Source organism: Netta rufina (genome assembly GCF_964035555.1).
Source record: "Netta rufina genome assembly, chromosome: 20".
Lineage (NCBI taxonomy): Eukaryota > Metazoa > Chordata > Aves > Anseriformes > Anatidae > Netta > Netta rufina.
Window position 1 is genome coordinate 10,793,409 of NC_140144.1, and position 25,608 is coordinate 10,819,016.

Genomic DNA, 25,608 nt, shown 5'->3' on the forward strand with positions numbered 1-25,608 from the left:
ACCTAGACAGGATTTCTAGAACAGTAGTGAACAATGTGAACATTGCAGCATGAACTTAAAGTCTTACTGAGCCATGGGTGCAGCAGCCTGGTCTGGGCAGTCGTACGCGCAGGGGGAGTGATCCGGCTTCTGTGCCCCTTCCTCTGGTAGGCTGCCTGCGTGCGATCAGCGTGGCATCTGCGTTCTCCTATTTGTTGTGAAGTAGGAAGAAAAACTTGGATCAGACCAAATCTAGCAGTTAAATAAAATGTGTTTTGATAAGCTAAGAGAAAATACTTGTCGTTTTATGATAGCAGAGTTGTGGCAGTCACTCGAGGATGATGCCAACATGTGAAAATTATTCCCAAAACAGTGGAGAAATGCCACATTTTTGTGTGGAAATTTTCTCAAGAACGACTTTAAAAATAACATCTCCCCCCCCTTTTTTTTTAATCTAAATTCTTCTGATATTTTACATACTGGAACTTAAGGGGAAAGGAAAGAAAACAATTGTCTTCTAAACAGCTAAGGGAACTATGTTGTAAATTTAACTGTAGTATTTGAGTTATTCATAAGTGCACAGAGCTAAATCAGAGACATTTTTCTTTAGGCGGCAGGGGATTAAAGATGGTTCGAATATAGCAGGAGCTAAATCCTGTTGGCAAACGCATATTTAACTGGTCAAACAACGTACGGTATCTGAGAAACAAAGTCTCATTGACCACGGCTTTTTCCAAGCTCGCTTAGGTGAGGTGTTTCCGAGTATTGTGATGCTGTTAGAATGCAGTGCGGCCCTCAGCTGATTGGTTTTTCTAAAGAACATCTCTGTCTCTTTACCATATTGGAATATGAAAGTATTTGTGAACCATGTTTTCCTGTAATAACGGGTTACATCTGCATCACCTTTCCTAGCTGCAGCTCTGCGGCTCGGGGGGTCCCCGGCAGGCACAGCTCTGCTCTGCAGCTGGAGCTGCGCCCGCGGTCACCGCGTTGTGCTCCCCCCCTGTGCCCCACTGCTGTGACCTGGGGGCATCCTTGGAGCTCTTGTGCTAGAGTTGCTGTTGGTGGATGCTGTTAGCCATACGGGGAAAGGAAAAAAAAATAGGGAAAATAAATTTCAGAGGAATATTTTCAAAGCAGGGTAATTCTTTTGGCCGAAGGGAAGACTCTGTGTATTTGTTAATTAGTTTCAGCTCTACTGTTGTCATTGACTGAGATGATCTGTTTTAAAGTGGTCTACCCTGCCCCTCCCGCAAGCGTCTACATACCCTGCTCTGATGTGCTGCGTGCTCCGGCCCCTGGTTTTCCACGCTGTGCCCGGAGGATGGCAGGGCACTGCCAGAGGGCACCAGGGTGCTCTCGGCGTGCCTGGTCCTGCTCAGCAGCAGGCGTTGATGCACGAGTCCCCTGCGAGTACGGTGTGTGTCCCACTCCTGGGGACACCCCGACTGCTGCTCCTGAGTTTGGGTTGAGAGCTGCTGCTACAAACCGTGTCTAAGTCATGTCGTGGTTGGTGTTCAGAATGTCATCCATCACCCAAACCTCTCCAAATAAGCTTCCTCCTTCGTTCATCTGAAATCTTGAGGATGAAGGCTGTTTAAATCCTGATTCCTTCACGACGTTACTTGTGATCTTCTGTATTAAGACAGCGTCGAGAGCGAGGGCGTTCGCCGTGGCCTTCCCACAGACGTAGCAGAGGTGGTTCTTGCAGTTCTTGCAGTCTGACTTCTGGTTAGAGGCACCTGAATATGCCAGACAGCCGTGGGGGAGCCGAGCATAACGGTGTAGTGAGTCACTCATAAACGGTGTAATAAGCTCACGGCACACCAGCTGGCTAATTGTTCCTAGTGTTTTGTAGGTATTACGGCATGGGGGGGCAATGGAAGGGCTTGAGTCACCAGTATCAAAGCATTTCTGCGTGGCAGTTTTTGGAACAGCATCTCAGGTAAACTCCCCAGTAGCTTTTCTCTGACTCTTCACCTGAGCTAACATTTCCATGTCTCTGAAGTGATGCAATCTCGTGTTAAAATAACACTTGAATGAATTTAATAGAAGAAACTAATCTGCTAGGGCCTGAAACCCTAAAAATGGCAGTTCCAGGTTTAAGTGGGAGCTGGACTACAAATATTGTGGCTTTTATTTCAATTTTTGTGGCATGAGTAAAAGATTTATGTAGCAGTATTGTGTGTTAGTTTTTGAGAAAGTTGGGAAGTTTAAAATAAATCAAGGGCTGTAAACGATGGCATGGAGATTTAACTTGAGTTGAAGCAGTTGCTACTTCAGCTGTAAGCCTGGAGCTGTGCTCGGTGCAGTGGTTGTTAGGATGTGGATGCATTTTTGCAGCTGTTGTTGCTTTGCAGCTAAAGTTCTAGTCAATATTCCTGACAGCTAGGTTTTTCTTCAGTCGCCATACTCATCTCAAAGTCTTCATCGGCTCAGGTGTTTTCCATAAGAGGTGAAAATCAGAACCTGGAAGTCTGCGAGATGAAGGGCAGAGCTGCGGCCAGCTGATGTGCTCAGGTTCCGTCCGGTATGTCCAGAGGCACTTCTGAAATTGCCTCAGTAGCCTCGTTCATTTAGTTTCAGATATTTCTAGTTTTGTCTGTGTTCATTTATCTTTTTTTTTTTTTTTTTTTTTTTTTTAATTTCCCCTGTCAGTTAATTTAAGGTTGGTTGAGTTTAGTAGGTGATTAGATGTTTTAAATACTCACAACATTTGAGCCTGTTGCCTTCAGTGAAACCGCACAGGGGTGGATCTTGCTCACGGTGCCAGCTGTGGAAGAAATAATTTTGAAACGCATTACCTTGTTTGCTCGGCATTCCATTTAACATCCTTTGCCATGGACTTAACGTGAGGCACTGTAGTCCTTTTCATCACAATATGTGCTATGAATTGTTAGGCAGCTAACTTTCCAGCCGGATCGCTTTCATCGTTGTACATATGAAACTAATCCCTTCTTGGCTCTATTTGTATCCGAGTGTGCCTAGTGATTTAGAAATTGGTATCAAGAGCATTGCACATATGAATGCCACGATGAAGAGAACATAGAAATCAAATTCTGTCTTCATAAAAATGGCATGTTGGAGTACAGTTAAATGAACTAATCTTGAAATTCCATCTCAGACTCGACATTTATTTCTTATTAGGGTTATCTGCCTTACTTTCAAATTAAGCTGCTAGAAGGTTCAATTTACGGGATGGAATTCAGTGGCATTTTTTTAGTATCATGGGAAAGGATTTCTATACGCACAACTTCTCAGTGTGATTAATTTGCTTCATCTAGTACTCTTGATTAAAAAAAAAGTTTACTGGGTGTTGAGGCAGTGATGATATTGTCATTTTCCAAATAGGCTGGGAGAAAACCTGTGAAGTATTAATTTTATAATCTTGAATCAGGTGACAATATTTTTTAATTTGTGTGAAGCAAAATTATTGTTGTTGTCTACCATCTATTTTTAATATTAAATATTACTGGTTTCTACAGTCATTATTTGCTGTTAGGGATTTTTTACTTTTTTTTTTTATTTTTTAAGCTGCTTATTACTCAGAAATTTGTTTCTCCTAGTTGGAATTCTGACGTGGCTCAGTGTCAGAGTGCCACAATTTTGAATATTTGTCATAAATCTACAAGAAGAAGGTGGTATAAAGTACTGAGGCTCGGAGAATCTCAGTAGTTCAGGTTGCATGAAGGGTCTTTCACAGAGCAAAGACTTAAATGAGAATTCCCGAATTTCAGTCTTGCCCTGCATCTCTGTGGCAGCACCCCTTTCCCTTTTGCATAAAGCTTTCACCTTTAAGTCCTCAATTTCAACAGCTTGTTTGTTCTGAAAAAAACACTTCCAAAGCATATATATAATGTCAGGTGGAAATATTCAGTATGTGAAATTGATGAGTAGTCTTTGTATTTATTTTGTGGTATCACCGGCTGCTGGATGTTAACAGCAGCATTGAACCTTCCTGAGCCAGGAGGCCTGAAACTTTTCAGTCTGTTCTTATTCCTCATCAGGGTTTGAAGTTGATTGAGCTTCTACTTCTAATCTGGCTGGTGCTTTAGGAAGTATTTTTTGTAGGAACTAATACTTGAGCATAGGAGCCTGCCTTCAGACATCACAAACAAAGCATCCAATTAAAATTTTTCTAGTGACTTTCTTCATCTGTTGTAGGTAATCATAACTCTCTATGAGGAGATGGAGAGTTTGGAAGTTTTAGCTTATTGTTGTTCTAACACATCTTTAGTTCTGGGTACTTGAAGCACCTGCTAAACTTTTGCTGACCTGGTCCTTATTTTCATGTTATTTCCCTTACTGCCCTGGCATTGCAGGGTTACCAATCTGTAAGACATCTTCTGCAGATAAGCAAAGGCAGATGATTTAATGCTAAAATTATATCAGTAAAATGCTCTTGGAAGAGGAGAGGTCTTCTAAATTAAAATCTAGTACGTGTAAAAACAGGTGCCGTTATATTTAGAGAAAGAAACTGAAAGCTGTTGGAAACAAACAAAAGAAGCCTGTGGGCCAGCAGTGTGTCTGCGCTGGCGGTATGATGTAAGTTGTTAACACAATGGAGTATTTAACCTGGGTGTATCCCTTACGGCTCGCTTGTTCAGGATGGAGGTCACCCTTCTTGCTGGGCTGTGCTCTGAGGACAGCTCGTGTAAGCCTCGGGTTCCCCACGCCTGCAGCGCTCGGATCCCATCTGCAGCAGTTGTGTGGGCTGAGGCAGCTTCCCAGTTCCTTCCTGTGGCACGGGGGTTTCTAGGTATGTGAGATGTTGGTCACACAGACAGCTACATCACAGTTTTCTGCTCGTTATTGACTTCTGTCGCCTTCCAGTTTTTATTCCCATTCCCGTGCACGGCCTGGGAGGGCGGCCTGGGCTCCTCGTTGGGCTGCTTTCTCTGTGTGAACATGTGAGATGAGGGCTTTGGAATCCAAATCCTCAGCTTCTCAGGCGTTGCTGGGGTTCTTCGGTTAAAAGGTTACACAAATTCGAGCAGCCCTTCCTAAAGATGAACTCGGACAAGTCTTGCTGTGCACACGTAGGTCATCCTCCAGCATCCTGAGGGTGGTGTGCTACAGGCAGCCGGATGGGTGGCACAACAAGTCAGCACTTCTTGTCCAAATTGGGGGAAACAAAGGTTCTTTCAGGATTTCAACTGTACATGAATCCTTAAAAATCAATAATTAGATTAGTAAAGGATGATGTTTTAATATGCTGGCAGGAATATAGAGGGATTTGTCAGGGGAAGCAAAAACAGACTTTGCACTAAAGTGGCTTAGGTATTATTTATAGTGTTAGTGATATTTGTGTGCGTGAAAACTTTGGACAATTTTAATATAATGTAAGGCTTTGAGCTTTAGCTGACTAAAGTTGCTTGTTTTATGAAGTTACATTAGTACAACACTGTGAAGTATTTTTAAATATTAGCATTACTGGGTATTAAAAGTATTTCATAAAAACATTTTTTAAAACATTTTCTGTAGATGCTGTCAAAGGAGTTGATGTTTAGTGTACAAAGAAATAAAACCCTGAGGGCTGTAAGGTACATGTGTGGTTCTGATCACCTCAGTTTTTGAGGGATCAGGGATTTTTTGGGATAAATTTTTGTCGTTAAAACCTACTAAAATAATGGTGCAGTTAATCCTTTCAGCTACAGGAAGCAGCATTACCTCCAGCCATGCTTTTGAACTGTCTGAAAGGATTTGCCATCGCGTTTATTGTCTTCATAGACTGATGTCTTTAGCAATGCTGTACAGCACAGTGTTTTGCAAGTTGCTATGCTGATAAATTTCTCTCCATGTGTAACCTTTGGAATCAAGTTTCTATTGTAATTCTAGCATGTAAACACTAGGTTCAATTTTGTATTCCTCTAATGAATGCAACAGGATGGAAATGAGTTTGCAATTGCTAATGATGAGCTTTCTTACTGTTCTTAATACTCGTGGGTATGTCTTTACTTCAGGGAGTTCAAAATTGTATTAGTACCTTTTTTAATTGTTTCTTTTTTTTTTTTTTTTTTTCCCACATGCTGTTTACAATTAACCTGCAAGCATGGGAGGCTATGCATGCATGTGCTTCTAGGTTGCTTTGCTGAACAAAATGCAGTGGAGCGATCTGACTTTACGGATGCTCTCTTGTCCTTACATTCCACCTGTGTCTGCTCCTTCACAGTCACTGGGACAGCAGAAGCCACCGGTCAGATAATTTCAGTGTTCTGCGGGATGGGGCATCTGCCTGAGGGCTGTCACGAGGAGTTTTTCTGGGGGAGATGATCCAGCTCTGTACATGAGTAGTGTTACAACTGGTACTTTTCTTCCGAGCGTCAGCGAAAAGGCCAGGAATAGACAAAATCACACGTAAGAGTGTGTATGTGTGTTTGTAAGAAATTTGTGCACCTTTTTAATGCTGGAATTTTTTTATTTTTTATTTTTTAATTAAAAGATGAGAAAGAGGTGTGAGTGTGAAACCCCTGCTATGAAAAAACTACAGGGAAAAAAAATCCACCAAAGCAGATGAGAAGAGCAAACAGGTGAATTCGAGGCAGTCCAACCCGTGAGACTCGGTGATGCTGTGTGTAGCTGTGACACAGGGTGGAACATTGGGGTGGCCTAGGCCCCTTAATGTTCCCCACCTCTGCCCGATTTGTTCTGTTTTGTACCCTGCAGGGGAAGGGGGGAGTAGTGAAGATGGGCATTTTGATGTTCACGGCAGCTGAGGAACGGTTATTGTTGTGGGTCCAAAAATGTGTATTTTGTGCCAACTCAGAATTGTTGTTAAAATACAGGGGGGAGAGGTACTTCTGCCCAATTATTTTAATAGACATTTCTGTAGCTGATTTTTCAGCTAAGGCTAATATAGGAAAAACTATAGTTAAGCCAAAAATTACAAATGTCACTGATTTAAAATAACCTACGTATTTTTAAAGATGAAATGGAACCGCATTAAAGCGAAGTATGTACATATCTGATCCTCAGTCTTTGCATAATTATTTCCAAGAGATAATTTTGCTATGAGCTGTTGAAACTCAAAGCAATGTATTATTCCCTTTGAGCCGACCTGTACTCTAGCTGTGTCATCCATCTCTTGGTTCGTTTCTTTTTTGCTGTAGATGTACGTACATACATAGCTATGTATGTATCTCAGAGTAAGCGATTTAACGTGGCAGTAATTGTACAGTCACACAGTTTAGGGCTTTGTAAAATATGTAATTTTAAGAATGTCAATGTGGTTCTTAGCGAATTTTATAAACACTTTTCTGAATCTGTTATCAGCACTTCCCATCCTAAGAAAAACTGCACATATTTCAGTGATTGTTCCACTGGTTACATTTTTGTCTGCCATTCGTTTTGGATTGATGTAATCTTGATACTACTACAATTTCAAGGGCTGTTGACGCATTTCACATAGCCTGGGATTGCCTGTTCTCCAAATGTATGGATCGTGCATCAACAGTACTACGTAGCCTTACTGTTTTGCCTAAAAGCCTAGCTAATTTATTTAACATTCTCTCTTTAAAGAGAGCTCGTCGGAAGGGGTAGCGTATTTTAGGATGCTCCTTCTCTTTAAAGGGAAACCTGGAATTGAATAGCAGTACTCGTTGATCAGTGATATTATTGTAGCCAAAGGATGCATGGGTGGTTTAATAGGAAGTTTTTGCTTCAAGTTTGTTGATGAAATGTAGTGTTCTACAGAGCTGTGTGAAGAGTGTAGTTTTTTATTCGGAAATGCACTTGTACACTTTATTTGAAAGGTCTGAATGGATCATAAATACATTTAAGAAATAAATGATATGTCACATGTTTTCATGTCTTGTCTCAGATGACTTCTGTGTAACCGGGCTGATAAAGGTGTGTTCGTTCTGGAGTGGGTGGCTTTTCCCTCTTATCTTTACTGCTCCAAATATTCTGCTTTTTACGTAAGTGCCAAGAGCAGGAAAACCTTCCATCATACATTTTGTGTTTATGCGTTATCCATACATGATGCAGGGCACTGTAGGCAAGCTTCTCTCTATAATTTTCCTGTGGGAAACTTGAGCCCTAAAAGGAAATGAACACAGCTAAAGGGCTGGATATCACAAGGGATTCACTTTTATTTTTAGAAGTGCACTATATTGCCATATTTGGACTGAAAGTATGCTGTATCAATGCACTATTGTATCAAATTGCAGCTGTTTGCCCATTCCGAATTTCTCTTAAATTATTCAATTTTTTTCCCCCAAATACAGCTGTTTATTTGGGAGTGTTCTGGGTGAGTGCTGACTCCAGGTAACACCCGTGTTCTGGGGACAGCATTTCTTGTGGGAAGCTAACCAGCGTGTTGCTTTGAAAGTGGGATCTGTGGGGCTTCCTCAAGGTCTCGGTAACAGGTGCAATTCTCCTTCCTAAATCCTCGCAGTGCTTTGGTCCAGGACACGCAGGAGATGCACTCACTGTAAATGTTCCTGTCAAAAGCAATGGTGGGAATGCCATTAACCTCGTTAACCTGCAGAATGAATTTGGTGATGTGGTGTCCTACCAACATCCAAAATAGCCATTGAAAGACCTTCGAATATAGCAGGATGTACTTGAAATGCACAGATCTCCGAATAACGTACCCATAGCATGTATCACTACCCTTGATGCTGCCCATGGAAGTTTGACAGCTTCGTTTTCCCCGCTCGTTAGAGCTGCTGGAAGCTGTCAGCAGATGCTGCTTCCTTCAATGTCTTGTGTGTGCCTTGCATCGATACAATACGCCTTGCAACACCGCGCCGCATGCTGATCAGCCCTGGGCCAAAGCATCTGAAATGTGACCGACGGATGGGATTTTTAGGCCTTTCTTTTCACAATAATCTCTGCCTGTATGACAAAAGCTCTGCAAAGTCAGCGCGACCTCCTGAGAAGCAATTGCAGTGTGAAAATTTACTCCATGGTGCCAAGAGTGAGAATTGAGCAGAGTTTGGGTTTTGTTTTCTAACGGGAATGGTGTTTGAATTCAGGTTTATGCCAAGGAAATTCGTAATTTCCTTCATTTTTGTATTTTATTTGGCATTTCACAGAATCACAGAATGGTTGAGGCTGGAAGGGACCCCAGGAGGTCATCTGGTCCATCCCCACGCTCAGGCAGGGACACCTCGAGCAGCTTGCCCAGGACATGTCCAGACGGCTTTTTCCTTGGACTGCTTTCTTTAAATCTTTTTAATTTCTTTAGTTCTCTTAACTTTTTTTTAACCTTTTAATTTTGGTAAGCTTTAAATGTTTAGAATTTTAATCATTTATTGGGCGGATATGTCACCCCAGTGAACAAACTGTATTTTGAATTTTTGGGGAGATGGTCTTAAGTTTTGGCCCTTATAATTTTTCCATTTTTATGTCATTTTTGAAGCCAGCCTGTGTCTTGGTAAGGGCTCTGTTTTATGTCCACACCTGATTTCTCCAGGTGTGACAGGAGGAGTTGATCCTCGAGTGGTGAGCCAATTTGAGCAGGTGACTTCCTCTACTGCAGTAGTTCATTTCAGTTTTCTTTCATCACAGCTCTTGTCCCTTCAGCAATTCTTTGCTGCTGCTGCTTTGTCTTTTCAGTTTTATGTAGGGGATTAGGAAGAATAAATCTGACCTACTGAAAACTACAAGTATTTCAGCCCTGTGAAGAGGTCCTCCTGACTCCAGCTCTTCGAGATCTTTGAAGTGTGGCTTAAGCTCCTGAAAAAGCTTCCAGTGCCCCAGTCTCACTCTGAAGATGTTGATCGAGATTGTGACTGCACGATGCAATTTGCAGATCCTGGGATGCTCAATCACCCGGAGAGGAAGTTTTTAGTATAACCCCACTAATATTTTAAAGTGCATGAAAGGGGGAGGAAGGCTGTGTTCAGAGCATCCATATTTCCCTGCTTTCCTTCAGAGCAGTGAACTGTTGTGAGAATTTTAATCTTTACTGCGCTTGCCTCAGTTCTCATGGCTGTTTTCCATTCTGTTTTCTTTATTACTTTCTTTTTCTTCCTGTCATTCTTAGCTTTCTATTTTTCAATCCCAGTTTGTGAAGGGTGTGGGTTCAGAAGGGTTTCCTTCAGTTCCCAGTCCCCTGAAAGCATGAGAAATTGCCCATTGAGCCAATTCTCACAGCAAGGTATAAAAATAGGAGTAAAGAAAAGGTTACACAATGCTTGGATTGCAGCAGTTTGTACTAACGGAGAGATTTCAAAGCCACGGTTTGAAAAACATTTTTAAAACCTTATCATTTCCGTTAATTTTTCTCTCACCAAGCTATGTTTGAGCTGCAGGAACTAGCTTTCCAGATTACTTGAGGAATTGTACTGAAATACAGGAGTCAAGTGCTCAACAAGTCACGCAAAGTCAGAGGGACCACTAATTGCTCTCTTTAGTCAAAATGAGTGATTTCTTTGAGAATCCTGTCCTAAGAGTTTCCAACCAGACGCTTTTGTGTCTTCTATTAAATAAGGGAATTAAAAGACAGGTGGATTTAAGGTTATTTTCTGTCATCTGTGCCCTTGCAGCAGACCACATGTAACTCCCAGGAAATCCACTTGTTTGGTGCCACAGACTGCTATCAGCAGTGGACACTGTCTGCACCCTTGCAAAGAAGGGCACTTCGCTGTAATTCAGCCTCGCAAACTTCTAAGAAACTGGAAGTTATCACAAAGGCGTTATTCGCATGCTTTAAAATTCTGGATTTATTTCTGAGCGTTTGTTTTCCCTTCTTGTGAAACTAGCTGAAGCTGACAGCCAGCCATCATCTGACTTGTCTTTGTTGACTTAAAAGGATTTTTAATGCGTGTGTGTGTATATTTATAAATATGAAATTTCTTTAGTATTGGCTTCTCTTTGCTTCTGATTTCCTTGTAATGAAATGGGCCTCTTTGGCATATTAATTATTACCAAATTGAAATGCTGTACAGTACTTTTGATATCATTTCCAAAACAATCCAATAACTTGATTCTAATAGCAGTGTAATGCTTTCCTAATGAAATGTCTGTATTAAGCCACAGAGAGGAGCATTAAACTTGGATAAAATCTGAAGAGAAAACGAAGTCCACTGCTGCAGTTTTGTTCCTGTTTGCAACATTGAAAAAGATCAACTAAAATCTATATTCCTGCAGATTATTTCATGCTCTCTGAAGTTACTTTACTTCTGAACTTTCTTCCCTTTGTCGAACAAACCCACAAGTTATCTGGCTGTAGTAAACCAGCCAACAACAACCACCCACCTCTTCCAGTGGGGTTCCGCGGGGCACCATGGATGTTTGCAGCTGCAGCCTGGTGTGCTGCTCTGTGATGGTCTCAGGTGTGAAGCCGACCAGGGTTTTATTTGAGAGTTCAGCCAGTCGGCAGTGCCACCTAGTAAGGGAGCCTGGATCCTTCCCGGAGCAACGGTTGCTGATTTATTGTTGTGGGATCTTTTCAGCGAGTTTCTCACTGCCGAGATCCCCCTACCAAGGAGCTCTTGTTCCATGCCTAGGAAAAGCCCTCTTTTTGGCAGCAGAAAGAGGGACCAGTTATAGGCAAAAAGGAATACCTACAGATAAAGAGGGCTTCGTTTCTGTTTTGTTTCCAGCATAATGGCCTCTCCTGATTTGGTGGTGGTCACTGACTTGCTGCGGGGTGTTCCCTGCCATCGTGCACGTCCCTGAGCCACGTCCAGCAGTGCTGGTGCCAGCGCTGGTCTGAGGGCTCTCACCAGTTACTGGCCTCCAGCTGGACCTGCACCGCAGCTCACAGCTATTGGAGCCCAGCAGCCCAGGCAATTTTCCACCCACTTTCTGCTCCAATTACCTAGCCTACATCTCACTAATTTGATTTTAAGGAGAAAGTGGGAGACTGTGTCAAAGGCCTTGCAATCTGCTGGCCTCTCCTTATCCACAGCTCCTGTCACCTCACCGTTTAGTTCCAGGAGGTTGGTTAGGAGTGTCTTGCCCTTGTTACATCCACGTTGCTGCTCCCAGTCACCTTTCCGACCTTTGTGAGTTTAGAAGTGGCTTCTGAGAGGTGTGTGGTGCTGTTGCACCATGTGTTAAGCTCTGGGTGGTTAGTGTCTTCCTTGGGCTCATACTCAGTTTTCTATTTTTGTATTGCCTAATTTTTGGGGGAGGATGAAGAGTGGTTTCTCTAGCTAACACATTTAAGAGAATAAATGAAAGAATTTAGGATGGCAGCGTGCAGCTGCTTACAATTGCTTGTTACCCTCTGCAGTTGTAAGAAAAATGAGATGCGACTAGGCAGCATTTGTGTTCAGAAGACTGAGAGGGAAGGCTGCTGTCTGCACTGCAACGTCCTGGAACGCTTTTGTGTGTGCGCTTTTTCTGCCACTCACTGACTGTTCCCAGATGTGCTTAGGTAACCAAATCTATCAAGATTGTGATCTGGAGCTGCCAGCCTGCAGGCAGGCTGTTCTGGCTGAGTAGACTGTATTTTGTTAAATTTAGAACAGTGCACTGAACACAATGCCAATCTCTTAACTCTCAGTCCTAGCATATTGTAATTTAGTCTCTTTTGATGTGTTTTCATTTACGTTACCTGAAGTTTTATTTTTGTCTAATAGGAATCTCCGCAAGACAGTGCTATCACCCGAGACATCAATCGAACGTTCCCTGCGCATGATTATTTTAAAGATACCGGGGGAGATGGTCAGGACTCCCTGTATAAAATATGCAAGGTATTCTTTAAATTCTTCTTCACTTATTTTGGTAACTTATGTTTAAAATCATTAACAGATGTAACTGTTACCTGAGAAGAGTCTGGAGGGTATTATCATTAACTGTATCGTGGAGACAGACTGGTGCTAGGCTTAGGTTGGTCCTTAATTGTAGATGTTTGTCTGGTTGTAGTTACATTCAGGTAGGAGATCTAAAGTAGTAAGCCCTCTGGATCCTGAACACTAATTTGTTTCATACTGAAACTTCATGTCAGTCTGGATTGGTCTGGACAAATTATATGCTGTTACGGAGATGAGGACTAATTCCGTAGTGATCAAGAACTGCTCGTCACTCTAGCATGCTCCCTGGTTGTCAATATTGTCTAAACAATTCCAGCAAAGTTGGGGACACATGCAGGAAATCATGCTGATGTTGCCTCTTGAATTTGATTTTGATTGACATTAATGTATTTTACATTTGTAAATGTAAATGTACATTTACATTGTAATGTATTTTACATTAATGTGTACTAGCAAGTGTGAATGCAACATCTACGTGAAATAAATGAAAGACGTTGAATTTCTTCTGTTCAGCTTTCTCAGCATTCTTTAATGAATATATTTGGATCTAAAATGGAGATGGTGAACATTTGCAAATTAATTCAAGAGACCAGTTTGTAATTTCACAAAGATGGGTGACCCCTTCCCTGTAGCAGCAGGAAGGCTGCTCATCACAGTGTAGTTGGTTAGAGATGGTGAAAGGAACCTGTAGGTGTGTTTGTGACAGGCCTCCCTGACCAACACTACTACAGGTAGTTATTCTAACAGAAACACCTGAGTGATTTGAGTGCATCAAACACAGGCAAAATGCAGCCATGAAGAAACGGTAAGAAATCTTAGAGTTTTTATCAGAATAGGGCAAATGTGGATAACTGCCTTTCTATAGATCACACCTCCACATCAAAAAAAAAAAAAAAAAGCAAAAAAAAAAAAGCTGAAATCCAAACAGGGGGTGAAACTTTTCCAAAATTTGACTAATGAACCTGTAGGGTGTCATCTGAGATACGCTAGTCTAGCAAAGAGCAAAGATGTTGGGGAAAATGCACAGTGGTCTTTAAGACTGGAGATAGCTATGCTATAAAGCCACAGGCATGCACTGGAGTTGTTTATTAAAAGGCAGAAATAAGCAGCACAAGTGGGCAGCTTTTTGTCTGTGTCTTGACCAGAATATTTTAAGCTTCCAGCACTCCTTCTTTTGTGTTTCTTGTGTTTCTCCATCTTCCACATCTGACCTCCTAACACTCCTGTAGCAGCTGGTCAGAGGTAAAAGCACTGGGATAAACGGAGAGGCTGCAGCAGTCCTGGTGCATTGCTGTAATCAGCCACTGCCACTACGTGCCATGGTTGGATTCTTCGCATGGGTTGTCCCCTCATTTCCCCCTCAGTAGATGATGTCTACTGGCACCAGTACACCTCATGAAACTTTCATGGAGCTGTGTTTAATGTAGCATTCATTCTCATTGTGCTTTTAGGTTGAGACAGATATGCTGTAAAATTTGATTCCTTTTTTAGGCCTATTCTGTCTATGATGAAGAGATTGGCTACTGTCAAGGCCAGTCGTTTCTTGCTGCTGTGCTGCTTCTACATGTAAGTGGTGGTTTTTTTTCCAGTTTGTCTTAAGCTTAAGAATAAATATTGCTCCACATGTCTGGGACAGACATTGGTAACTCCCGAACTAGCGGGATTGCAGGCTGCTTATCCACTTAAATGTTGGTCAATAACAATGTGATTTTAGACTGAGAAGAGTAAATTGTTTAAAACTTACTGGGATATTCGTAACAAATGCTGCCTTTATTTGGAGGCATTGTAGGGCTTTGTACTTCTTGGATTTAGAGGTTATTGAAGGATAAAATAGTTTTTATATTTGCTTTGTTAATATACTCAAGAATACTTTTTTTAAACTTAATTGTTGGTAAAAGTGACCTCGGCAGAGTAATATCCTTTAATTGCTTGCGTGTTCAGAAGCCAAGAGATTTATGGTTACTGTAAATCAGAAAAAGTTTTAGATTCACTCATGCTTGGGAAATATGAGAGGATTAGAAATCTGTACAAATTATTTATAGACCGTTCTTTTTTAAAGGAAGGTCTGCTTTTTATCACTGTGTGTATTGCAGCCATGGGCAGTTGAAACTGACCAGTTCCTAAGCCCAGCAGAGCTCTGAGATTTCTTTTCCCAAGTTGATTTTTAGTTGCTACCAGTGAGAACTGAGCATGAAGTCTTCTCTGCAGTTTCCAGTGGAAGGGGATGTCTGATCTTCGGTGTAGTGTTTTCCACAATGTTATGAAGTCGGTGGAGGATGTCAAAGATACTGTAAACTCCATTCTTTTCAGACATCAAGCAAATGACTAAGCAGAGCAACCTTTTAATTCTTTGTGACTGCAGTCTGAAATATTTGCTTGATGACCAATTAATCCTTTACTGCTGTACTGAATCAGATCAAGAAGGATGATACTTTCTGACTGGAGAATTGAACCATTTTACTGAAACATACGTGCTTTCTTTTATCTTTTTCATTGTCTTATGTCCATTTTTTGAATATCCATTGCATTAGAGAGAGTGGCTGTCAAGAACAGACCATGAGTTATTCCAGAATTCTTTCTTAATAATAATTGTTGCCTGTGGGAATGAAGCTTGCATTAAAAAGGTTGAATTTGAAATAAGTTTCTTTTTATTTGATTCTCTTTGAAATCAGTCCTTGGAGTATGGCTGCTAGGGAAAATAAATATTAAGAAAGTGTTGCAGAGAAGGAGCCCTTCACTACCAGTTTGGCATGTCTCAGCAAAGTTTTCATTTTTAACAGACTCCATCTGCAGATTAATAATAGAATACTTGAGATGGATGTTCTGGCCTTTACAGGAACAAGTGATCGACCTGAAGCCAGCCTTCACTATTACTGAATTTTGATGTTTGGGAGAAATGTCTAAACACTGACAAGCCATGATGAGTGTTTCTTCAGTTTTTGGCAGGAAAGGGATATTGAACATTCCCAAACCAATGCTGAGTTGTGATAAATAGAGCTTTTGGTAGCAGTTACTGGTCTCTCGTAATTGTGGTATCTGAAAAATAAACATCAAATGTAATAATGTCATTTAAAAAGGTAAATATATAGTTAAAAATAAGGGAAAGATCCAGTTAAACATCATCTGATATTGCTTTTTTCTTGGTTACATAGGTGACAAAGTTAGGCTGTTTAAAATCTGTAGGATTCTGACACAATTTGGAAAAAATATGGCAAGAAGCTTCTTTGGTCTCGATGTCTGAAAGACGTGTTTTCAGTTGGGCATTGGGAGATGGTTCATTCCACAGAATAAGAATGAAGGGCAGTTTCCAATGCTAGGCCTCCTTTTGTGTGTTAATACTCTTGTTTACTTTTAAACTGGTTTGGGCCAGATTAAATAGTAGTAATAATCTGGCATTCTGTTAGAGGGAGGAGAAACAGCAAGGGCAAATGGACCCAGTATGAAAGATTTAAATGCTCTGTGATAAATACACTTTCCTCTTACAGATGCCTGAAGAGCAAGCTTTCAGTGTTCTGGTCAAAATCATGTTTGATTATGGACTCAGGGAACTTTTCAAACAAAACTTCGAAGATTTGCACTGCAAGTTTTACCAGCTGGAGCGCCTCATGCAGGTAGGTGCTCAAACTTGTGTGAACTGAATGGATCAGAGCCTGCAATTCGAACGGTTAGCAAAATCAGCCATTTGTTTTACACATGAATGCTGTTTGTAACCTCTTAGTAAGGATGAAGAGTGAGGATTATCCATGCTGGAGGTTTTCTGAGACTAGAGAGTGCTGACCTGAGACAGTCGGATAGCACTGGCCACGTGCAGTAAGTCTGAAGGCAGAGGTGTGTGAGAGCTGGAGTGGCTCTCGTACAGACTGTCCTGCCAGTGACTTTTGAGCTCACTGCGGACATGCCGCAGAGTGGCTTTGCAGGGTCAGCACATCTCCTGTCCGGGTTTCTTGCTAGGGTGAGAGCATGGAGACTGGGCTCATTGTGCATGTAATACAGTGGCCTTTTGAGCATCTGCACTGGGACATGCCTTCAGCATCCTTGGAAGGTTCTTTAACAAGTCATACAGCTGGCTTGTCAGGCATGAGTGGATACAGAGCCTGCCTATCTGCACTGATTGTCACTGTAAGGGCTCTACCCGACTTCTGTTACTTTGGGATTTTATCTAATGCTCCAAAATAGTATAAATTAACTTTTTTTTTTTTTTTTTTGGTAATATTATTCTTAGGAATACATTCCTGATCTCTATAACCACTTTCTGGACATTAGCCTTGAAGCACACATGTATGCTTCCCAGTGGTTCCTTACATTGTTCACTGCAAAATTCCCTCTCTACATGGTCTTCCATATTATCGACTTACTCTTATGTGAGGTACGTGTTATAATTGGAGATTTGTACTACTAGTAACTTTTGACAGTTTTTTACTATCTTGGTTCATGTCCTTGTTACTATCTGTTCTTTCAGAGCTAGGCAAGTGATACTTATTTTTATGTAGAAGTGTTATGTTTTTGCAGTGGAAAAGAGATCTCAGCGTTTTAAAGGTATGAATTGGGAACATATGTGATTATAATATCCCATTTCATTGAATACTGTTTAATCTGTATGTATAATTCCATACAGTGCTCATGGAATGGAAATTAATTTACAAATATGTGGATGAAAGATTCCAAATTTATTTCATGGTTAAATTGTATTATACATGATACCATTTTTTTTGTAGAACACTGTTGCAAGAAGGCCATTGCATATAAAATTGCTCAGCTAACTTCTGTGCTGGTAACCTCACAAGCTTGGAGCTCTTTTTCCAGGAGACTTGACGTCTCTTTATACTTCCCAGCATATAAGGAGGAAAGCAAATTCTTTACTTTGAGGTTTTGTACATAATCATGTTTAAAACAATATATTTGATGGTATGTTGGTAAGTAGTGTAGTTTCAGTTGGAGCTTATTAAAATATATGAACAATTCACATTTTGTACTGAAGCATCCCTGAGTTAACTAATGATTTACTTTTATACTTGCTGATTAATATTATTCATGCATTCTTCACCAGATCTGCAGTTGCTGCTGTGAAGTGGCACAGTTTGTCTGCATTCCCTACACGGAGGGGTTTCAGCATTCATAAACCTACTGGTCAATGTTTTTACCCTTTCACTGTTATCTGTCTGCTGCTTGATTTGTCCATGTGCCAATGAAACAGAAAGTAACAGATGGTATCTAGAAAATCAGTTTTATTTGTTTAGAAACACATATTAAATTCATAAATAGTAAATGTGTTCATAGTGAAGGCTTAGGGGTTTCTTTGTCATTTAGAAAAAATAATTCATTGGGGAAGAGAAAGACAATCTTGAAACAATATCAGCAATGTGTCTCGATTTTTGAAGGTACCACTTAAATTGCATGCTGCTGTTGACTTTTCATAATTAATTGCTCAATTTAAATAAAACACTTCTAAAAAGTAGTGGCAAAGGTTAGATGATGTAGGACTCTGTCCTAAAGTGATGACTTTCTTTGTCATTAATGACTTTCTTTGTCATTAAAAGAATTATTCCAGGTTTTGAATACCAGAAATTGATGTATTCATGCATATATTGCTGCATATGACTCCAGTGTTTTCTGAAGTTGCTATATGAAAATTAAGGGACCTTGAGCTGACCGACTAGTCATTAAAAATAAAGTACAGTGCTCTCATCATTCTGGAGTTTCAGACTACTAAGGAGATAGTAAAACCTGTGCTGAAAGATTGGTTTGCTATCACATAATGTCAGTCCAGTAAAATACCTTCCTCATTTTTTGCAAAGTCATTCTCAGGGCCTTTGATTTCATGTAGTACCTGTAGTTACCTACAAGTGTAAACTTGTATCCTGGTTCTCAACTTCACAAAAACTAGACAAACAACAAAACCCACCAAATAACTAGAGTTGTAAATACCGAGAAATTAATTTATTTTGTTATTCTTTTTCTCTTTAGGGAATAAGTGTTATTTTTAATGTTGCACTGGGATTATTAAAAGTGAGTATCCAATTTTTAAAGTGTTTTATGCTACATCATTCACAGTATCAAAACTTAAGATGTTTATTAAAAACTATTTAATAATAATAATAATTATTATATATATTTAAAGCAAACAACTTCCTGTATTACATATGCTGTTGTGTGGCTTGCTCAGTGCAGCAGGGTGCTTTTGGGGGATGGGGTGGCAGGGAATAGAAGGTTGCAGAAATAGAAACAAACAGAGTTTTTAGAAGGTTAAAAAGTAAATATGTTCTTGGGAGCTTTACAAAACTGTTGTTGCGTTGTCTCTGGGAATTCAGTATTTGTTCAAAATCTGCTTTGCAATTACTGGGTCTTCTGTCCTTGTCTCCAGACTACCAAGGATGATCTGTTACTGACTGACTTTGAAGGGGCATTAAAATTCTTCCGTGTACAGCTGCCCAAGAGATACCGTTCAGAGGAAAATGCAAAGAAGCTGATGGAATTAGCCTGTAATATGAAGGTAAAGATGTGGTGATAGCAATTGTGACTATATCTTGAATGGGTACAATTTCAGTCTCCATATGTAACTTCACAATTTATTTGTCCAAGTGAAAATAATTGCAGATTTTTTTGCAGAGAAATACAGTAAAGCCCTGAGATTTTCAGTGATAGAGGCCCACATGGAGAAATAAGAGACTGGCTTTCAGAGAGCAATATTCAGTGCTACTAAAATCAGACTTAAAAACAAACAAACAGAAAACAACACAACAACAACAAAAACGCCACTAATGGCACTAAAATAAAATACTGACATAGCTGCAGTTCTTTGAAGTTCTCATCTAGTAGTAGGTGCAAAAAGGGTAGTATCTTTAACTGAGAAGAAGGGGGGAGGTTTTATTTAAAATGGAGTATATAATGCACAAACAAAGTGTTATCTTTCAGAGTGTGGCTATTTTTAATTGGACACACATGATACTGTAATAAAAAAAATACTGAGAATGGTTAGCCTTATGACTTACAGAACAGAAAACGTGTATCACGGGAAAATATGTCATCTCTGATCCTTTTCGGAGCCTTCTTTTGGACAGAATAGAAGCTAGAGTTTGGTATGTACTGTAGACTGGAGAGATGTTGTCCCAGAAATTTTCTCTCTGTAAATGAATTAATCTCAATAGTTCCTGTTTTCTGAGATAATTTATTCAGAGAGTTCTGTGGGCTTCCTTGTGTGTTTGAATTGCCGAGGTACACAGTGGAGTTCTTTTGTTTGATGTTTTTTGTTACATTTCAGTTGCCCATTAAGCCCTATTTATTAAGTATAACTACATGAAATGAAAGTTCTAGCCTTTGACATTAAGACTTTAGTTATATACATCAAGTATTGCATTATCTTGTAGCTGAAAGTCAATTGCTTTTATAATCAATAAATACTCTAGCTAAAGCTTTATATTGGCATTTTGGAATAGGCCCTTAAAATAGAATTTCAGAATGAAGTTACTGTAAGAAATGTATCCTTTCCTCTTTATAGACGGGATGATTGAGTTCTAAAATGGAACTTTGATAATTTATTTTGTATATTTTAAGGAAGCTGTGATTCTTTCTTTATAATTTCACATAGATTAATGTTTGGTCAAATATACTGGTATGATTCTTTTTTTTATTTTTATATTTCTTTAAATTCACTGGAGGAATTCTTTTGTAGCGTCAGTTTATAAGTACACATCTTCCCTAGTATGTTAACATTCAAGACATCAAGTAGTAGCGATATTCTCCATAGAATTCAAGCATGTCTTAAATGACACTAGTGTAGAAATTAGGAAATCATTGAGAAGTAAGCAAACTGTTTTAGCTCATCCAAACATTTGATGTTAGCCACAGATTAGACATTGCATATACATCTGGTTAAGATCGTGTAATGGGTGCATTTGCTTTTCGTGTTTCCAAATAACTTGTTCCTCTTCCCACTCTGCCAAATTTCCCTTCGTTCTCAGTGCTGTGTGAAGTAGTTAAGGCAAACAGTCAAGGTCGTACACTGCTTTCTTGAGTGCTTCATGTTTTCAGGGGATTAAATGGAAAGTTATGGAGAAAGTGCAGGCTGCACTGCTCTGTGCAGGCTCTGCACAGATGCTGCACACTTCTGTATCTCATCCATGTTTGTTGCCTCTGATTGGAGTGCTGCACGTAATAGCCTTCTTTGACTTAAAATACAAGTCCTTTGCTGTCAGTAGAAATCTCCAGCTCTGTGTCTGGAAGTGTTTTTGAGCAGAAAAGGGTCTGATGTCAAAATAAATCATTTATAGGAAGGGAGAAGTAGCTTGGCTAAGGCATTGTGATTACAACAGCATTCTGCTGAAAAGGAGGTCAGTAAATGATGAGCTTGAGACAACACTAATTCCTTAAAGTCACTCCTCAGTGGTGCAGTCAAATGTTAACAGAGTTACTGCTGCCTTCTGTGCCCCTGGAGAACTGGTGGGACTCCAGCGTTCGTTTCTGCCTTCCATCACCACACACACCCAAAGGCCTTGCAGACTCCCAGAGCACGGCACCCCCTTGGGCTCCAGAGTCAAGAACCGGTGACAACAGCAAATGTTCTCATGATCACCTCGCTATTAGTATCTGGAGGCAAAACTGGTTTAATGCACTCAGAAAAGTTGAAGATGAAATCATAGTGGTGTGACTTCCTTCTCTTCCTCTTGCACAGCTGGATGCCTCACTTTGAAGAGCTAACCTTTACACAGCTTGAGGTTTGGTGTATGAAACACAGCAATTTGGGCAGTGTTTTGGCAGAACAGTGACATAACCTCCTGAAGTTACTGGCTGTATCGTCAGTAGGGTTAATACTCTCAGTATTTGTCTGGGCTGCTTAGTAAGAATAACTTCTGCACTTGTGATGGGGCTGGCTGACTCTACTTAAATGGGTTGGCTTCTCCAAAAAAATGTCACCTGAAGTACATTCAGCGAAATGTTTCTGTGCAACTCTCACTAGGGGGAGCCTACCTACCAGTTATCTACAGCTCATTTCAAGTAAGAGTGTTAGTGATAAAAAACACAGATAAGGGAAATTAAAGTGTGCTTTCCATTGTCTGCCATTCATGCATGTAAAGTTTGTTTAATATGTTTCTCAGACAAAACCTGTTTTTATGAAGAAAACATATCCATAGCTATTCAGTTTTCTTGGTTTACTAAGATAACAATAAAGGCTCAGCAGCTTTTCTTACTAGCAGTTTAATTTAGATGGGTGCTGCCTTGCATGTGAAATGCTTGCAGCAGTGTGAGCATAGCCTGTCCTGCTAAACCATGGTGGTGTACAGCGTGCCTGGCTGCGGACCCCTGGAAATACACTGGTCAGGATCTGTTGTAGATCCCGTGCTCCCTGTCCCTGAAGGACTTGGACAGTGTGCACAAAATACTGAATTTAACACTGCCTTTCTCTCCCCTCTCACAGAAAGGGAAACTGGGACCCTGAGGGTCTCACCTGCCTAGTGTTGTACAGTTATTGTCAGAAATGAGAACAGAATTCCTGTCTTCTGAATCCCAGAGCAGCAGGGGACACAGCATATTTGCTTCTGAGGTGTTGCTGCTTGCCTGAAACACCTAGACAGCTTTAGGACTGGATTGTTTTCTACTGGGCTTGAGCAGCACTAGCAGAAAAGTCAGCTGAGCCTGCGCTTGCCCTTTCAGCATTTGCAGCCTCATGCAAAGTAAAGCAAACATTTCTGCATGATGATGAATGTCACAGCTGAAAAAACAGCTGAAGAAACATTGCCATCATGCTAAGTTGGAAATTAAACACACGCTGTGGGCCTCAAAGCAATCTTGTTTTGCTAAGCCACTGTAGTATTTGGAGCATCAAATACATTGTACATTGTACAGTACCAAGGAGAACTTGGGTAGGATGCTCCATGGGATCCCTTTCAACAAATTTTCTGTTTCACAAAACAGTAAGAGAAAGTGATACTTCTGTGATTATATTGAGTGGAATGGAATAGAATTTTGGACTCTGTCTAATGGTTTGACACTCAAAATTTGAGTGAACATGTTAACTGTGTTTTGTAGAAGGCAGGAGTTGCCCAAAGCTTGTACCATAACCCTTTGTGAATTGTGTGTTCTTTTATTGATGTTCTGGACAGGAACTAATGGGCTGCTTTAATTTAGATTAGCCAGAAGAAGCTGAAGAAATATGAAAAGGAATATCATACCATGAGAGAGCAGCAAGCTCAACAGGAGGATCCTATAGAAAGATTTGAGGTAATTCCTACCTACTGCAATCTGTTTTAACACAGTGTACCTGCAAGTTCCCACTTGGGCTTTTTCTTCAAGCTGTTTTCTTTGTTTTGTGACTAGTTTTTGATGTAGCAGGAAAATAGACTACGTGAACATCAAGTACATTTCTTTGTATTGGCAATGTTAATTGTGGCAGGGTTCTTGTGGGCCCAGCTTCTCAGTGAAAAAAGGAATAGTGTGAATTTTTATTTGGGCTTATAGAACTGTTTCACTAGAGCCAGGTTTTGGCACTTAAATAACGTGCTGATTGTGCCAATGTCAGGAACAGAAAGAAAACTCCTAATTGATTATAGCTCTATTTTCCATTGATTATAATCTTTGCCTTTACTCCTCTGCCTGATTTTAAATGATGTATGTTGTGGTAAGTATATAATTTTATAAATATTTGTTTTGCAAAATATAGGAATATATTTTATATATAATATTGTGTGCTTATACATTACACATCAACACATACATGCGTACATTTATATATTTTAAGCTGAAAAGTTGTATATAAACTTTAACATCTGTCTGTGTGCTGGAAATTGTAGCAGGAGAGTATAGAGTGGCCTTCCCAGTACCATCCTCTCTCACCTTTTTCTAGCATGCAAATTTTATTTTCAGCCAAGAAAATCAGTTTTTGTAGGAATCTCCTTGCAAGATATTGATGGCAGAAAGACACCCCTATCATTGCATTCTTCAAAACCAGTTCTCCAAGAAAACAAGTAATAGATGAGCAATGTTATTTATATATGGTTTCTTTTCAAGGCTAACATTTAATTTATATTAACAATACAGCTAGCTGCTTTTGTCCTCAGTAAATTCAATGCAGGTAGAGAGTTCTCTTTCAATACTTGAGATATAAGGTAGCTTTTGGATTCAGCCACAGTAAGCATTGTGTTCTGTAGACAAATACCTGGTAAGACTTTTTTCTTGACTTCTATTCTTTCCCCATAGCGTGAAAACCGTCGTCTGCAAGAAGCAAACATGAGGCTTGAGCAAGAAAATGATGATCTTGCACATGAACTGGTGACCAGCAAGATTGCTCTGCGAAAAGATTTAGACAATGTAAGACTTCTTTTATGCTCTGTAGTGGAGACAAAGTACTGGGCTAATTCCTAGTTACTCCTCTCGTTGAAGGTATCATAGAATGTTTTCACACTTTGTAAATTTACATTTTCTGTTCACAGGACTGATAAATTCTATTCTTTGTTCCTTACGGAATGTATCTTCACTTGTGTCTTGCCTTCCAGCTTAGGGATTGCCTTTATGTTTATTTCTGAGACTACTGGGCTACTTGCAGTCCTGTCAGGTCCATAGGCTGAGCAGGTGCAGGTTTTCACATTACATGGTGTGGGGGGGCATGTTTACAGGGTATCTGATACGCTGCAGAATGTGGTGGTATTGATTTGGATGGGATAGGATTCTTTCCTCCTCCATGTTCCTCGTGCAGAACGGTGATATATAGACCTGTGTCAGATATCCACAAGCAATAGGACTGCTGACTGAAATACTGATTGCTCTGAAAAGCATTCAGTGTAATCTGAGGAAGAAGGCAGGTTCTAAACCTGTACTTGAGTAATTACTTTCTGCTGTATGTATATTGAAAGAAAGTATGGCAGGAGCCAAGTCTTTGAATTGTTACAAAAAATAATAGCATGTATTCTGTTTTCCTTCAACTGGTATTTTCATGTGTATGATCTCACAGGAGATGGGCTTTTCTAAAGTAGCTAATAAATTTGAAAGTCTGAGTCTGTCTGGCTCTTAGATACCTCAGGCAACTCTGAGAAAGTTACTGTGGTTTGGGTTTGGCTTGTTGAAATCTGCCCATGAAATCTGCCCACTCACTGTCAGTGGTTGTTTCCCATATCAGTAGAGCTCTCAGGAGGAAGCTTCAGGTTTGCTTTGTTGTAGGTTTTGGGTTTTTTTAAGCTTGCTCTCCCATTCCCTTCTTTACATAGTCATATCTGGGAGAGTTTATCAGGTTATGTTTTTTTACAAGACATGCAGAGGCAGCAAGATACTGGCATTGTAGTGCACGTAGTAGGCTAGAACACATTTGGTCTATCTGCTTAGAGACATGAAGAGTTCACGTACTTGGTGTTTGGCATTTTCGTTCTGTACTGAGATAAGTACAGAAAAAAAAAAGGAAAATAACTTTCAAAAATCATATAGTGCAGGAGTTGACGGGCTTTAAAGCATTTCAACTTACCTGCTGCAGAGAACATTAAGGTTTCTCACAGTCTCCTGGAAACTTGGTGTTAGAAAAATATTCATAGTAAATGTTGACGCTAATGGATGAATGTTGCTCTTAATGAGGTTTGTTTTGTGACTTTCAGGTTTGTTACATCTACTGCTCTATAATGTTAAATGTGGAATCATAGAAGTATGTTCCATACAGGGTTTTCAGAAAGCATTGCTATGTCCTCTTCCTATTACCTATGCTTTTTTACTTCATTAAAGATAGCTCATAGAAGGCTACACAGACTGCCCAGTAGTTGCACTCAGAGGGTGAACTGTGGCAAATAAAATGTACTGAAGAAGCTTTTTGTATCTGTTTTTAGCAGTTGTTTGTGGCTGCTTCAGTACATGTAACCCAGTTATGCTTTTATATTGATTTGTTGAAGTGGAGAGCTAAGAGAGGAACAAAATTAAGCATAATCTTTGAGATACCTCAGTGGATATA

At 40.1% G+C, this 25,608-nt stretch overlaps 1 protein-coding gene across 1 annotated transcript in view; it reads left to right on the plus strand.

The window, feature by feature from the left end:
• Positions 1-25,608, plus strand: part of RABGAP1 (RAB GTPase activating protein 1) — a 67,951-nt gene that overhangs the window by 36,179 nt on the left and 6,164 nt on the right. Inside the window, exons 14-21 of the mRNA XM_084298996.1 lie at positions 12,516-12,629; positions 14,181-14,255; positions 16,175-16,300; positions 16,912-17,055; positions 18,654-18,695; positions 19,051-19,179; positions 22,812-22,904; positions 23,880-23,990. Coding sequence (XP_084155122.1) covers positions 12,516-12,629; positions 14,181-14,255; positions 16,175-16,300; positions 16,912-17,055; positions 18,654-18,695; positions 19,051-19,179; positions 22,812-22,904; positions 23,880-23,990 — 834 coding nt within the window. The remainder of the gene's footprint in view (positions 1-12,515; positions 12,630-14,180; positions 14,256-16,174; positions 16,301-16,911; positions 17,056-18,653; positions 18,696-19,050; positions 19,180-22,811; positions 22,905-23,879; positions 23,991-25,608) is intronic.